The sequence below is a fragment of the Trachypithecus francoisi genome, unplaced genomic scaffold (genome assembly GCF_009764315.1).
Source record: "Trachypithecus francoisi isolate TF-2019V2 unplaced genomic scaffold, Tfra_2.0 Lachesis_group15, whole genome shotgun sequence".
In the NCBI taxonomy this organism is placed as follows: Eukaryota; Metazoa; Chordata; class Mammalia; order Primates; family Cercopithecidae; genus Trachypithecus; species Trachypithecus francoisi.
In genome coordinates this window covers 55,739,374-55,755,356 of record NW_022681460.1, presented here as the reverse complement: position 1 = coordinate 55,755,356, position 15,983 = coordinate 55,739,374, and the positions used below count along the sequence as shown (strand labels likewise).

Sequence of the window (15,983 nt, the reverse complement as noted above, 5' to 3'; positions counted from 1 at the left end):
GCTGGTAAGAGTAGCCATGTACTGGCCAGGCGCAGTGGCTCATGCCTGTAATCCCAGCTCTTTGGGAGACCAAGGTGAGCAGATTGCCTGAGCTCAGGAGTTCGTGACCAGCCTGGGCAATACAGTGAAACCCCATCTCTACTCAAAAACAAAAAATTAGCTGGGTGTGGCGGCATGCGCCTGTACTCCCAACTACTTGGGAGGCTGAGGCAGGAGATTTGCTTGAATCCGGGAGGCAGAGGTTGCAGTGAGCTGAGATCACGCCACGGCACTCCAGCTTGGGTGACAGAGGGAGACGCAAAAAAAAAAAAAAAAAAAAAAAAAAAGAGAGAAGCCACGTACTAAGTTCTGGCCTCTGGGATGGAGGTAGAGGTTATTGAGCAGAAAGTTCCTGGTTGGGATCTGGAGGGAAAGGTTAGGGGAAGAGGATCATGTTCCCGGAAAGGATGGTAGACTAGAAAGCTTGAAGTTGTGAACAAGACTGGCTACACAATTTGCAGGGCCCGGTGCAAAGTGGACATGCAGGACTGCACTTCTCAATTATTAACACTCTAAAAATGCCAATAGCAGAGAATTACCCTAGCATTGGGTCCACAGGTCATAGCCCCATGACTGGCTCTGAGTGTGAAGGAACCCGGGGCCGGAGGAGGCCATGATCCCAGCCCTGGACTGCCAGTCTGTTCTTTTCATAGAGCGCACAAACTTCCTTCTTATTTAAGCATCTGTTGTCTGGGTTTTCTGTTACATGCATTCCATAACTGATGCAGGTTATCATTACCCTCATCTGATAGATGGAGAAACTGGAGCTCAGACAGGTTTAGTGCCCTGTGCATGGGAGCAGATTTTGGGGTATTCACAGACTCAGGTTCCGTGAATTTGGGTCGTATATTCATTCAACATGTTGTCTTTCTTTTTCCACGGAGACATTAACATTCTGCATTTCCTGTTTCTCGCCAGATTTTGCATTCCACAAGTTTGCTTGTTTCACAATGCCCGCCTCTTTGTAGCCTATAGTAGGAGGAAGCACTTCATCCCGTTTGTTTTTCCTCATTTACATTTAATTTTTACTCTGGAGTGAACATAATGCAGAAGTTCAGTCCACATTTAAAATATTGCTAAAAAGTGATTCACTTCCAATTCTAGCAAAATGTTTGTACCTCTGATTCCTTAGTAATTCTCTAAGAGGGAGAGTTAAGATTTCATAATTTAATTAAAAAAGAAACTGGAAACATGGAAGATCGCATCTGATGTGAGTTTCTGTCTGACCTTTCAAGAGGGAAGCATGTATTGGCGATTTTTCCAGTGAGATCACAATCAGAAGAATTTATCTATCAATATATTCTTTTAATGTAGGATAAACCTAAGGATAAACAGTGTTCGTAGCTCTTCGCACATTCTGTTTATGGCCATGGGATGCGCTATGGCCATTAACTGTTATTTGTTTTATTAGCGCTAGAAACCATAGCTGCGACTTCAGCTTCCAAGGGATGCCAGCGTAACAGTGGTGTTGTATTTGTTGCGTTCAAGTTCTCGTGCAATCTTAGTTTTGCTAAACTCCCACAAAAGCACCTAACCTTGGTTAACTCCCACAAGTCAACATCTCTGGAACAAGTTTTAATTTCTTTCAGTCCTCAGTAGTGCTGGTGTGTCGGTGGGGGGCACGGTGCACAGTATGTCAGCGCAGATAATCCGTGTGTCATGCGTCATCCACCTCTCCCCGTCTTTACCGGAGGAGAGAGCATCTCCCAGGGAATCAGACCTGAATTTAAGTTTAAGCTCCTAGTTAGGCCCTGAATTCCAACCTGGTTTTACTATATACTTTGCACTGGGACGTCAGGTACATCTGTGATTTTCCTATTTGTCATTAGTGTGGGCCCTTAGGAAGTCAATAGAGGACAGAACTCTGGTGTTCCTGGATCCTTGACTAAGGCATCATTTTAATGTCATCTAAATCTCACTATATGCCCTAGCTCTCTGGTTATGGTGAAATATTAAAAAGTATTGGCATATTGAAGGTGTCATTCAGTAGTAGTTTGAAAAACTTGGTGTTATGGGTTGAACTGTGTCTTGCCCCATGCAAATTCATATGTTGAAGTCCTAATCCCCAACATCTCAGAATGTGACTATATTTGGAGAGAGGCCCTTTACAGAGGTAAAATGAGGTCATTAGGATGGGTCCTAATCCAGTATAACTGGTGTCCTTAGAAGAAGGGGAAATTTGGAGGCAGACTCAGGTAGAGGGAAGACGACGTGAAGAGACACAGGGAGGAGGCCGTCTGTGCTAAGGAGAGAGCCCTGGAACCTCTTCTCCCTCACAGCCCCGGAAGGAACCACCCCTGCTGAAACCTGGACCTTAGACCTCTGGATTTCAGAACTGTGAGACACACGTTTCTGTGGTCTGAGCCACCCCATCTATAGGACTTTCTACAGCAGCTCTCAAGAACTAATATACTTGGGAGCCAGGTTGGGAAAACCTTTTGAAAGGCAGACGGACTCTGTAGATAGGAGTGGGGCTACCACACCGTGCAATATTTGAAATAGTCAACTGTGACTGACTGCACTGTTCAAAGACTAACAACAACATTTGCTTGGGCAGGGAGCTCCTAAACGTTCATCAGCACAATGTGCTATTCATGTGTGTAGAGGACTTCCGGTTTCATTCCACTTTTTAAAAATAAGGAAATTTGGGTAGGGTTTTCGTGACCTGAGCGAGCAGGGTCACACGGAGATCAGGTGAATGGTAAAGTTGGAATACATTTGTAGCTTCCTGGTTTGTAGTCTTAGTGGTCTATTGATGGGAATCTTCTGATTCTCCATAAGAAGTGGTTATTGTTAGAGGCAGAGGATTTTTTTTCAGTACTAAAATCTTAGTGCAGTGCCTGGCACATGGTAGATGCTAAAATTGTAACTATTGCTATTAGTGACCAACTCTGGAAAAGGACTGCTTAAGTTAGCAGTCAGTTGAGCTCTACCCCATGAAATTTATATATTATTGGTGCTTAATAAAGTATTTTTATTTTATTTATTATTTTAATTTGTTGAGACCGAGTCTCACTCTGTCACCCCAACTGGAGTACAGTGGCATGATCTCAGCTCACTGCAACCTCTGCTTTCCGGATTTAAGTGATTCTCCTGCCTCAATCTCCCAAGTAGCTGGGACTACAGGTGCCCACCACCACACCTGGCTACGTTTTGTATTTTTAGTAGAGATGGGGTTTCACCATGTTGGCCAGGCTGGTCTCAAACTCCCGATCTCAAATGATCTGCCCACCTCGGCCTCCCAAAGTGCTGGGATTACAGGCATGAGCCACCACACCCGGCCCATCAATAAAGTATTTTTAATATTAGGTCTGAGTGTGCTGCCTTGAGCAATCTATTTACAACATTATTAACTTTGCACAACATTATTGATAAATCATCTCTGAAAAGTCTCAACACAACATATTTCTATAACAAATCAGAAGCATGTATGATATTTTATTTTAAAAAGTTGATGAAATAAGGAAAATTGAAGTCCAGCATCTCAAAGATACTGGATAAATATCTTAATAATTGAGCAGTAAAGTTCTAATACATTACAAACATTTTACCATTATGTTTGCCAATAATTAAGCAAAGTGAGCATCATAAGAATGAGATGAGATGTAAAATTACTGGAAAGTTTAATTCACTAGAAATGAGAAATTTTACATTTATTATATTATCTTTTATTTGTGTACTGAATTTTTCTGGCAGAATGACTGCTTGCTGACAAGAAAGTGGCTTAAAGTAGGTACTTTTTTATGGTTTTGCAAATTCTGGAGAACAGAGACTGTTTCTTCCTAAACAAGATCTCCAGTCTTGCTATTAGTCTAGAATAGTGAATATATATTCAATAAATGCTTGTTGAGTGAACCAATATGTGAATGATTTTCTTGGTGGATTTCTGTTAATCGAGGGAAAGGAAGGAACATGTCAATAAAAAAATGAACATTTTTACTTTCAAATAAGGAAGGCAATTTATTGTAGTGAAATTACATTGAAGTTTTATATATGACCCCCAATGCATATATAAAATCATTTACCTCCACACTATAGGATAGGACATCATGAACTACAAAGAAACTCAAAGTGCTGTAGATGAGTTAATATTGATATAATACATTTTTATTAATTTACCCAAATTTAATTGGATGATTGAAAGGACAGGTTGAAGTGTTTTTCATGAGTTTTGCTATGACCTCTGCTTTTGCTGGAGTTTTTAATGCCTTTGATGGCTCCAGACGCTCAACTCTGTTCCTTGCAGTCTGTTTCTTTCGTCTATGGTGGTGATTAGTTACTGCAAGGCTGCTTATATGGAGTAATATATAGTTTACTCTGGTATAGAGTAAACTTACCAGGAGTTTAAACACTTCTCCCTAAATGGAGTTTGTGGAAAATGTGAAAACTGTCATGACATTTGAGGCCACATAAAAGCAAAGATAATTTTTAAACACTAACCAAGAGAAAAGTGCCCCAGGAAGCAAGGAACAGCAATGTACTTCACTGCAAATCCACAAACGTATGCAGGGATTATTAGACATTCTTTGCACCTAACACCTTATCTATAATACATTTTATACATTTGTTACATATTGCACAAATCCGGGTACACACAGACTATCTGATGCACCATGGCCATGGTGTAGCTATCCTCACTGAGGAGGGCTTTGCACAACGTTCTAAAGGAGCTTATTCAAGACCTTTTAAAACCACAATCTAAAGGCAGTTCTTTACAAGTCTCATATTTACAGATAGCACAAGCTATGGTATGGCGTATGGCCTCCCTCCTAAATATATGATTCTTTGGCATATTGGAACTGGTCAGCCTCAAAGACCGGCTGGCTACATCGTCGCATGAGACAGTCCCGCTTATTCCTCTGCACGGACTCGGAGATGGTCCTCAGCGGGAGGAGCTCAGGTCTCCCTGGGCCAGACACGTGCCCCAGAGAGTCCCAAGAAGCATGGATAGTTCTGCTCTGTTTCCATCGCTCAGGCAGGGGAGAGAGTTCGTGGCCAGGGAGCGGCTCTTTGCTGTCCCTGTGTCTTGAGTCCCCTGCGTGGTGAGCTGGTGGAAGAGGGGGTAGGAGGGAGTCGACCTCCAGCATCCTTGCCCTCATGCTCCGCACGGTCATGCTCCCCACGGTCTGGCTCCCGTAGGCCGCAAGTCGGGCTGCAGGGCCCTGCATGGCCTCTTCATAAGAGGGTGGGCTTCCAGGCCTCTCCCAGTCAGCTCCTTGGAACACATCATCCACCGAGAGGGCGTGGGGTCTCAGGCAGAAGCCGCGGGTTGTTTGATTGTGGGTTTCAGACCCATTTTCCTGCACGATTCGGCCAGCAAGCTGGCTTTCCTTTCTAACACCCCTTGGGACTTGGTCCCTGGTAAAGTCTTGCGATTTCCCAGACCCTGTGCTGAGGTTTCTGGTCAACACTTTTTTGTGAGGGGCAAAGGAGAAAGACATGGAGTGCTTTTTAATTTCTCTGCTGGGCTTGCCTTTTTCTGTCTTTGTGGTGAAAGACTGATGTCTGCTGAAGAAATTTCTTTTGGGACTGGAAGGAGAAGCCACAGGCGAGCTGTCAGAGGATGCGTCCAGCGAGCTGCTGGAGAAGGCTTTGGGAACCAGTACCCTTGGGAGCACCGAACCCGGGGTCAAGTTCTTGATCTTCAGGTCCACCGGCCTCTTGGTTTTGCCTTGCACTGCAGGGAAGACCTCCTCTGGAAATGGGTCTTCAGCCTCCTCCCTTTCCAAACGAGAGCCTACCAGGGGCACGGGGAAGTCCCCTTCACTCTTTGTTAGTGTTTGGTTTGTCACCTGGCTCTCAAGGCACTCCTGGGAGGATGGCATGCTGGGCTCTGAGTACCTCCTATCAGGCTGTGCGAGGGAGCTTTTCAGCCTGGCCACGGTGCTCACAATGGGCTCTGGGCTGACCTCTTGGGCATCCTGTGGGCTCCCACTATCAAAGCCAGCAGCTGTGGCCATGGGCACCTGGGACTGCCTGCTGGGAGAGCTGATGCCACTGCTGCTGTTGGATTCCACATCAGGATCATTGCTGTCGTAGGCTGAGTCATTCTGCAGGGTCGACACATCTGGGGGAAGTCAAAGAGCAGTTGAACATTTGTTTGGGTTTATTTATTTATTTATTTATTTGTATTTGTATTTGTATTTTTTTTTTTTTTTTTGAGACAGAGTCTCGCTTTGTTGCCCAGGCTGGAGCGCAGTGATGTGATCTCGGCTTACTGCAACCTCCTCCTCCTGGGTTCAAGCAGTTCTTCTGCCTCAGCCTCCAGAATAGCTGGGATTACAGGCGTCCGCCACCATGCCTGGCTATTTTTTCTGTTTTTAGTAGAGAGGGGGTTTCACCATGTTAGCTAGGCTGGTTTCGAACTCCTGATCTCAGGTGATATGCTTGCCTTGGCGTCCCAAAGTGCTAGGATTACAGGCGTGAGCCACCACGCATGGCCATTCAGGTTCTTTTAGAAATGAACTTTGCTACAGTTCACCCTGCTCATACCAATCAGAGCACTAGGTGATTTATTAGCAGAACTACTTAGGGGCTTGATATGATAAGAAATGTACCATACGAAAAGTTTGTTTCTTTCTGAATTTATTCTGAGATCAGAAGAAAAATAGGGAAAGGAAATGAGTAAAGGAGAGAGGAAGGAGAGAAAGAGAGGAGAGAATAAGAAAAGAGAGAACAGCATTTCACTCCAAATTTATTGACCTTAATTTTTAAAACTGCTCCTTTTACTGGACCCATTTCCATTGTAATGGAGTCGTATCCCATGAAGTGGAAACAAAAGTTTCTCATCCAACTCCAGAGCTAAAGGTGACTTAGTGAAATCAGCAGTGATTTGCGATAAACACTGGGAAGGGGCAAAGACTATCTGCGGTCTGAGAGGCGCTGCAGGAAAAGCCCGGAGCAGGGTTTTCATGTTTAATGACTTCCTAATGGACTGGAGTCTAGTCTGACTTGGGGATTTGTGAAGGTACCTTCTGCCTCATATATCAGAGATGCTTTACATGACTGGCAGACTGGCATGAACTTTTCCCTACAATCGTAATCAAATGATAGCACATTCCATACCTGAACTGTCAGTGTGCTCCAGGGAGTCAACAGAAGTGATACTGGAATGCACTGGAATGTTCTCCCCAAATATTTCAAAGCAGTTATCAATGAGGAATTCCACCAGTGTCTTCACCTGTGAGGAAAAGTAAACAATTTGTCAGCTTGAAGACTTTTTTTTTTTTTTTTAAGGGAGGTGAGGAAGAATGGGGACACAGTGGAGTCACGTGCCAAAATGAGAATTTGCGATCTTTATGTGTCTGAAAATAGCATACAGAAATTTGGTAACAATCAGATACTTTTTATTTTTGTGAGACAGGCTCTCACTCTGTCGCCAGGCTGGAGTGCAGTGGCGTGATCTCGGCTCACTGCAACCACCACTTCCCGGGCTCAACCAATTCTCCTGCCTCCGCCTTCCAAGTAGCTGGGACTACAGGCATGTGCCACCAGGCCCAGCTAATTTTGTCTATTTTTAGTGGAGATGGGATTTTGTCATGTTGCCCAGGCTGGTCTCAAACTTCTGAGCTCAGGCAATTCGCCTGCCTCGGCCTCCCAAAATGCTGAGATTACAGATGTGAGCCACCATGCCAACAATCATATACATTAAAGTTAGATACTTCTTGGTGTTTTGAGACATGCATTTTAAATTTAAGAACATACAAAAAATTAAAGTATTAGTAAAATTTTCATTTAAGTAAGTAGTTTCTCAGATCGATAGACTGCTAGACTGTGGCGTACAAAACACAAAAACAAAAGGGCTTTTTTATATCGGGAGAGAGTGATATAAACACTCGCAGCACTCATCTGTGTCACAGATGACAGAAGACACAGATTTATTCAGTTTCATTAGATACATGTATCTGAGGGAGTGGAAATATGACAAAAGCATTTTGCAGTTTATATTTTCACTGTGATGCTTAGTCAGTTGGAGACATTCAGAAGCATTTTATTGCCTGGATTTGGCAAACAGATGCTGAGATCATAAGTTGGGGATTTCTCATCAGTAACCAGAACAAACCTTGTTGTTCAGGTCCTTCTGGGCTTCAAATGACAGACACTGGTCGTTCTCCAGGGTGAGCATGTTGGGTCCAATGCAGATGGCCAGGTTGCTGGAATCCATCCTGTTGACCTCAGAGTTCTTGCTGATGAGGTGCAGCACATAGACCAAGTGCTTGAGCAGCAGGAGGTTGGGCCGGGGGAGCTTATCTGCAACCCTGGAATAAAGTGAAGGGATGTTAGTTTTCAAAAAGGCTAATGGTCTTCAGTGTAGCAAGCTGAGAGTTTCTGCCGAAACCAGACTTCCTTTAAAATGAGGAAGGTGCATTTTCACAAGTAGTATTGTGAAATGCTCATTCAGACACTTCCAGTGGCAACTGACACAGAGTGAGGCTGGTTAACCCCAAGGTCTTGAGGAGCTAAGAAACTGGCCTTTATAATTGGGACACCAGTAACCCAGCCCTTTATTATTTAAACAGAGCTGAAATTATGAAGCCAATCTGCATTAAAGACCAGAGTTTGCCTTTATATTTAGAAAATAGTTTTGTTGAGTAATCATTTAGCTATATAGAATTTCTTTCTGTTTCTAACACGGCTAGACTGGTTTTCTTACCTTAAAACAAAAACAAACTATAATCACCAAACGAAGACGACACATTTTTACAATATTCTGAGAAATCTTTATGAAGACTGAATCAGTTTCTTTTTTTTTTTTTTTTTTTTGAGACGGAGTCTCACTCTGTCACCCAGGCTGCAGTGAAGTGGCCGGATCTCAGCTCACTGCAAACTCCGCCTCCCAGGTTCGCGCCATTCTCCTGCCTCAGCCTCCTGGGTAGCTGGGACTATAGGCGCCGCCACCTCGCCCGGCTAGTTTTTTGTTTTTGTTTTTTTTTTAGTAGAGACGGGGTTTCACCATGTTAGCCAGGATGGTCTCATTCTCCTGACCTCGTGATCCGCCCATCTCGGCCTCCCAAAGTGCTGGGATTACAGGCTTGAGCCGCTGCGCCCGGCTAACTAAATCAGTTTCTAAGGGCATGTTCATAATAAGGCGGCACTTCAATCGCAACATTGTTCCTAATGATAAGAAATTAGACTTCTTGGCCGGGCGCGGTGGCTCAAGCCTGTAATCCCAGCACTTTGGGAGGCCGAGACGGGTGGATCACGAGGTCAGGAGATCGAGACCATCCTGGCTAACACGGTGAAACCCCGTCTCTACTAAATTATACAAAAAATTAGCCGGGCGAGATGGCGGGCGCCTGTAGTCCCAGCTACTCGGGAGGCTGAGGCGAGAGAATGGCGTAAACCCGGGAGGCGGAGCTTGCAGTGAGCTGAGATCCGGCCACTGCACTCCAGCCTGGGCGACAGAGCGAGACTCCGTCTCAAAAAAAAAAAAAAAAAAAGAAATTAGACTTCTTAAAGTCTCACTTTTTCAAAAAATGAAATGGTGATTCTTTTCATTTCTCAGAAGAAGGAATTGTTATAAAAATGCTTTATGTCTAGGTGGAAACTCATGGTGATAATCTTAGAATATTCATTTTGGGACAGACATTTTAATGTCTTCACTTCTATACATATGTCATTGAAAATATTTAGCCATGTGGGACAATTATAACATATAGATAGAGTTTCATAGGATGTGATAACCGTGCTGACATTTCAAAGCTTGGATTTTAGCATTCTCTAGTCACTAACAGATCACACTTTCCATTGCATATGTTATTATTTTTACTCTCACTGGAATTTGTTATTATACAGTTTTCATTTTGGTTAATTATAAGAGGATTAAATATGCTATGAAATTTTATGAGCAAAACAACTGCCCCCCACCCCATTGCCTGGCTGCATCCTGAGGGATGTTTTATGGGAGAACTGTTGCCTTGCATGACACCAGTCAACGTAGCTTAAAGATAACCCCAAACTCTTACACTTTGCTGGCAAGCCTGTGTTACAGTTTTCAGGTCTGATTTTATCTCACACTTTTTTGAACAGCTTACATTTTTAGACTTCCCTACCTCTTGGGATTTGTGAGGATTGAAATTCACTTCCTACGTTTTGAAGAAATATTTCCTTTCATTTGGCTAAAATTAAAATTCAAAAGTCCAGGACACCCTCTGGTTTTTATTCTGAGAGTGGACAAGCAATTTCACTCAGATTCCCTAAACATCACAATTCTCATGAAACAGGGATCATGAAGCATTTACAAAGTTGTGTAAAGAATCAGAAGATGGAGGTGATGCGGCCTGGCAATCACTGATGACTTTGATGACTTACTGTTTCAGGGCCTCGATTCTGTCCTCCTCGTCCTGCATCTCCAGAGCGCCCATCCACTCCTCAAAGAGGTCACTTGAAAGTAGCTTCCGGGGGATACTTCTGAGGAAGTCCTGGGGGATGAGAGCGGGCTATTGGCCTATTGGTACTGTATGATGTCCCATGTCCTGGTTTTCACCTGGTTTTCGTTCCATCGCAGGGTGCTCTATGCTTAGCCCATCATAGATTGTGCCCCTTCATTCCTGCATTTGGTTAATCCAGGGAACCCTCTCTGCAACACCCTTGGCCTCTCTGTGACTTTCTAACATCAAGCAGAGTCAGAGGCACCATCCCCAGGTGGGTGTATTCTGAGGGGCCACTGGATTTTGGCATATGGATTCTGCCATGGAACAATCAAATTGCCCGTTGTTGGCAAAGTTTTGGGAGAGCAGAATGCATTGCTTTCTGTTGGAATCTGAGGTCACAGAAACAGAGGTGCTTACTAAATAAATAAATAAAGGGCTTAATGAAAAAAAATTAAGCTCCAAGATCAGTGTACCTTGCTGTGTGGAGAGAAGAGCCTATTTCTTACATCCTGAGAATGAGTGTGCCAGGACCCCTTGGCAGGTTATTTGGCGCAAGTGTGTTGAACTCACCTTAAAGACCACAGCAAGGAGGTGCACAGGGAGGCTTTCCAGATCCACCACATCCCCAGAGTTGAGCTCCTCCTTCAGCTCCTTGCGGGCTTTCTCGTTGGCTGCTCTCCTGAATATCCCTTCCGTTGAAGGGCCTTTAAGGCATAGAATAGTGAGAATGTCCTAAAGGAAACAGCAATAGGAACAGGAAAGGGTTACCCTTGGTTCGAAGATACACACTGTGCTGCTACTAATGCATGAAGACCTATGCTTAGGCTGCAGAAAGAATTAAAATAATGTGCATGAACAGTTTCTAACTTTGCTTGTCATAAAATATCATCTCCCTAAAAGTTAGGTATCTTCTCTAGTATACTGAGATAGTCTTACCAGGAATATTAATGTCAGATTTTGCTTTCAGTTCAGTTGCTATCAATGGCCTTCCTCAACCCTGCTATTTTTCTAAGAGGAGGCAAATTGTGAAAGCTCTAATTTTGCACTTTCTAAAATCACTTTGGAGCTCTCTCATTTCAAATACTTCCATATGAACATTGGATTTTGGATCACAAAGTCTATATTCTGTTTCCCCTTTAGACTTTTCAGAAGCTACAAATCTTCAGCATTCTTCACTCTGTGAAGTCAGAGAAATGGAGGGACCATAGCTCTGAGCTCATTGGCAAATACAACTAATTTCAATTTCTGGAATGGAAGCAGTCAGATATTCTTCTAACTGCATGCATATGTGGGAGTGCCATGTCGAAGAGTGGAAAATATGGAAGATCAGTCCCTACAAACTTCACAGGAGAATGACATTCAGAATTCCCGAGTATTTTGCATGTCCAGCTGAAAACCGAAGTAGGTTTATGAGAAAATGCATGCCTACCTGGATGGGTCTGGGGAGTGTGTCGCTGCCACCACAGATAATTGACAAGGGCTGATCAAATAGTGATGCTTTCAAGTCTGTCTCCAAAGCCCCAGAAAAATCTGATGCAGGGGAGAGCCTTCTCATGAGAAAGGGCCAGGACAGCACCTTCTTTCTCTTCTTAACTTCTACAGCCAAGAAAACAAGGCAACGAGAAAAATTAGACTGCAGTGTTAATAAGCAAAGATCCAGGTAAGAAAATGGGTATTGTTGGCCACATAATGTGGTCGATAGTATATGCCATGTGAGAAAAATAATTTTGAAAACTTAAGAAAGCAAAGGGCGTGAATCTTGATCTAGAAAAACCAACCGATAAACAACCACACTGTTACCAGGGCAACCAGTTCCCTAAACAGCAACACCAGGGTTCCTCTAAGCCTCCACCTTTCCTGTTTTCACTCTTTCCAGCTGTTTGCTACAGAAAATTAGCAAAACCTAACTGTGTAGATCATAAACAACCATCTTAACTTACTGGCCTGAATAACTATAGAGGAAATTTCTGATATGAAACAGATTATTTTGATTTCCTCCTTTAATTGGCGAAGAAAACGAAACTTAAAAGGTGAGGAAGTGACTTGCTCAGTATCTCTTCGAAGGCACATAGCAGGGCTGGCTCCAGCCCTTTGCAGCCTCGCAGGCACTACATAGCCACTAGAGGGAGCTAACACCATTCTTCCTTCCAGGTGACTGGTCACCTGGGTTTTCCAGGTCGCTGCTTTAGGACAGAGGCAAATACGAATCGCTGCAGGAAGGCTTGAACCTGCATCTGGCAACTGGAAATTATCAGCAAAACGTTATCAAGATATTCTGTCCTTCCGAAATCCACAAGATGTGTGTGCAATGGATATTGCAATCTCAAGTTTCCTTATTTCTTTTCTTTTCCTTCCTTCCTTCTCCTTTTTTTTTTTTTAACTAATTATAAAGGCTATATTTTCTAAATGCATTGGCATATGTGTCTGTACATTTTGGATTGGCAAGTAGAAGCGTGATGAGAAAGAAGTGGCCTGTCTTTATGGTTCAGGAGAACTGGGTCAGGGTTACGCTGTAATGAAATGCATTATGAAAAAAAATTGAGAGCGAATGGTGGATCCTTTGGGATTTGAGATCAGCAACAGTTGCTTCATAGGCTTTTGGATGCATTCTCCATAAGAGAAGGAAGAAAATGGAAAAGACACTGTGTGTTTTCAAATGTGTGCATGCTAATTGTCGAAACATACATGGCCAGGAGATGGAACCGCATTGAAAACCCTTGGCAGAACTGGGGGATTCTCTATGGAGAGGCTCTTTCCGCTCCCAGCACTCCCGGCTCTAGTGAGTTGGAGCATACCTGCCATTTAAGGGTTAATGTTCTGCGGTCTTTAACAGAACACTTATACAAAAAAAATTCCTAGTAGAGTAAAATCGCTGTGGTTTTGCAAACCAAGAACACTGGTTGTTAGCACTTACATAAAAGATCAGTATGTTTTCAAAACTCACCAATGGGCTGGCAAATACTGTCTTCACTCTCACATGACGCCAACAGGGGATGCTCCTTGATATCACCCTAAAAACATTTTTATTTCAGTTAAATATAGTGACTGAAGAAACCTATCGAGTCTTTCCCCACAAAACACACATACAACATTTTATTCATATTAAAAATGAAGTCAGTAGAGTGTACTGATGTTTTTTCTAGCTTCTAGAAGCAATATTAAAATCTTGATTGTCATCATATAAGATCCTAATTAATGTGTTTAATTTACTACATGTGTGATGTTAGTTTACTACCCTGATAATTAATATTCAACCCAAATAATATTCAATAAAACACAGTTTTCCACCTCACAGTACAGATAAAAAGTTTCAAAAATTGCTTTCTTACCTCTGATTGACATTCGATTAGTGTCTCCATATTACTGGCATTTAGTGTTTTTGACTAAAAGAGAAGAAATAAAATTAGGTAAATATCTTTTGGCCCTTGCCTCTAGGAAACGTGAATTAATAAATGTGAGAGCGTCACTCACAGCATTGTGGCTGCTTCTCAGCTTCATCAGTATTGGGACTGACTGTCCAGGGGTGAATTTCACTCCTGTGCGGCTGTGGCTCTGTCTACAACGAATCATATGGAAAGGAGTTAGGAGGAACACGTAGTAGGTTGACCACTTTCAGCACCACTTTGCCAAAGCACAGAGTTTGAAACTATTTATTTATTTATTTTTCTATTTTGCTACGTTTTCAATTGCCTTTACTTTGGAAAAAAAACTATTACATAGACAAGTTTTCATTTAAAGTCAGTTCTGTGTTACCAGATGTCATAAGTTGTTAAGAACAGCATCTGAACACAATTATTTCTAAATTATTTAAGCCAACTATCTTTACCATTCTAAGCGTTGTTACCAATTTATTCCATTCCCATTAAGAGAGAATTTGGATATCAATTACATTAACATTTTAAATTAACATTAACATTAACTTTTTTGGGGGAGTCCTCACTATATGCCAGCTATCGTAGTAGGTGCTTTGCATGGATTTTCTTATCTTATCCAAAAAGGAAAAAAAAAAATGTATCCCCAGGATGCTATAATAGTAAACATGAAACAAAGACAACATTTATAGAATCCCTACACCAAAAAGGTGCAGCCTTCACGTTGAAGGAAAGCTTTCTTTGTCCTGAGACTTTATAAAGTGAGCAGATAGTCCACGGGATAGCTGTTTTCTGTTGCCTGTGATCTGAGTGACCTGTGACTGGTGAGGCAGCCTGCAATTTCTAGGCATGTTAATATATAGTACTTACCCTCGGAGGGTCTCTAGCCAGAGTTCTTTTACATCTGGTGAGCTGTAAAGAATGGGAGAAAGAGCATGACACTCTGCTCCTTGTAGTCCACTGGGAGAGAGAGAGACTGAGCTGGTCTCCCTTCACATGCTCTGCATTATAAGCGAGGGGGCGGGCAGGTGGAAATTCAGTATATTACAGATACCGGAAAGAACATCATGGGCTGTCACACAGACGGAGCCAGCCAGACACTGGAGAGCTCTCACTTCCTCATTCCTTTTAGGGCAGCTATGTCTTTTTTTTTTTCTCTTTCACTTCAAAGTAAAAAATCTGTAAACTACTAGGAGTGGAAAAGATGACGTTCAGCCCATAGGTGAAGGCTCTGATTAATGTCATAGGTGGGATGTGTGAACAAGAAATTGTGTTATTCTGTGCATAAACATCACTTTATTTTCTAAAGTGGTAATTTCAAGTGCCTTTTTTTGCATCCTGTTTGGGTGCTGTTCCCCCTCCCACGTGCCACCCGCTCTGTCCACCAGCACCACATGTTGATTAGCATCCCTGGATGTGGGACACTGTTACAGAACCAGAAAGAAACCCAAGACAGTCCCTTCCTTGAGGAACAGTCACCATCCAAAGCCACGTTAGTTTCCTTTGGAAGTAGGAAGAAAACTCCCTCGTGTCAGTTGTCAATACAGTAACCCCCTTCTCCTTTCTGTAACTCCTGGTCAAAAGTATTGATGCTTAATTTACAGTCAGAGCAGCTGTCGTTCTGACATGGAAGGAAAACAAAAATTCCTTTGATCAGACCAATTTAAAGTAGGAAAGAGATGGTGAATTTCATTTGTGGATCACTCCTTCTGCGTAAGAGAATTTCTGATCTTTTCTATAGATCAAGGGCAATACATGAAACCACTCAAATGCCTCAACATGAGAATGGATGCATAAGTTGTGATCCATTCACATAGATAATGAATGTTATATAGCACTGACAATGAACAGCCTATGACTATAGCCAACAATATGGTTGGATCTCACAATATGACGTTGAGCAAAAGAAGCCAGACGTCAATTAATTAATACAAAGCACAAAACTAGCAAAACTAGCAAAAGTCGTCTGTGCTGTTGGAAGCAAGAGTAGCAGTTTCCCAGAGGGGATGGTAGTGACTTCCCGGGGCCAGCGGGGGTTTGATGATTGTCCATTCTTGATCTGGGTGGTGCTAGGCTTATGTGCACTCTTCCCTATTATTCTTTTTTTGAGGCGTCTCGTCTTCGCCAGACTGGAGTGCAGTGGCGCAATTCGCTCACTGCAAGCTCCGCCTGTTACACCATTGCCTGCCTCCCAAGTAGC

At 42.8% G+C, this 15,983-nt stretch overlaps 1 protein-coding gene and 1 long non-coding RNA gene across 3 annotated transcripts; one reads left to right on the top strand and one right to left on the bottom strand.

The window, feature by feature from the left end:
- Positions 1 to 3,457: 3,457 nt before the first annotated feature.
- TAGAP (T cell activation RhoGTPase activating protein) lies at positions 3,458 to 14,922 on the bottom strand. Its single transcript, XM_033234901.1, has 10 exons — positions 14,654 to 14,922; positions 13,884 to 13,968; positions 13,742 to 13,795; positions 13,357 to 13,423; positions 11,842 to 12,008; positions 10,983 to 11,144; positions 10,351 to 10,460; positions 8,102 to 8,297; positions 7,105 to 7,219; positions 3,458 to 6,106 (listed from the first exon to the last, which is right to left on the bottom strand). Exons 2-10 carry the CDS (start codon positions 13,908 to 13,910, stop codon positions 4,809 to 4,811), a joined length of 2,196 nt encoding a protein of 731 aa, XP_033090792.1. The 5' UTR covers positions 13,911 to 13,968; positions 14,654 to 14,922; the 3' UTR covers positions 3,458 to 4,808.
- LOC117097215 lies at positions 10,366 to 13,890 on the top strand. Of its 2 annotated transcripts, XR_004442859.1 has the most exons (3): positions 10,366 to 10,492; positions 11,553 to 12,442; positions 12,564 to 13,890. It is a non-coding gene; the product is annotated as an uncharacterized LOC117097215 (long non-coding RNA). The 2 variants fall into 2 exon arrangements; XR_004442858.1 differs by having other exon boundaries at positions 11,553 to 12,823.
- Positions 14,923 to 15,983: the final 1,061 nt, after the last annotated feature.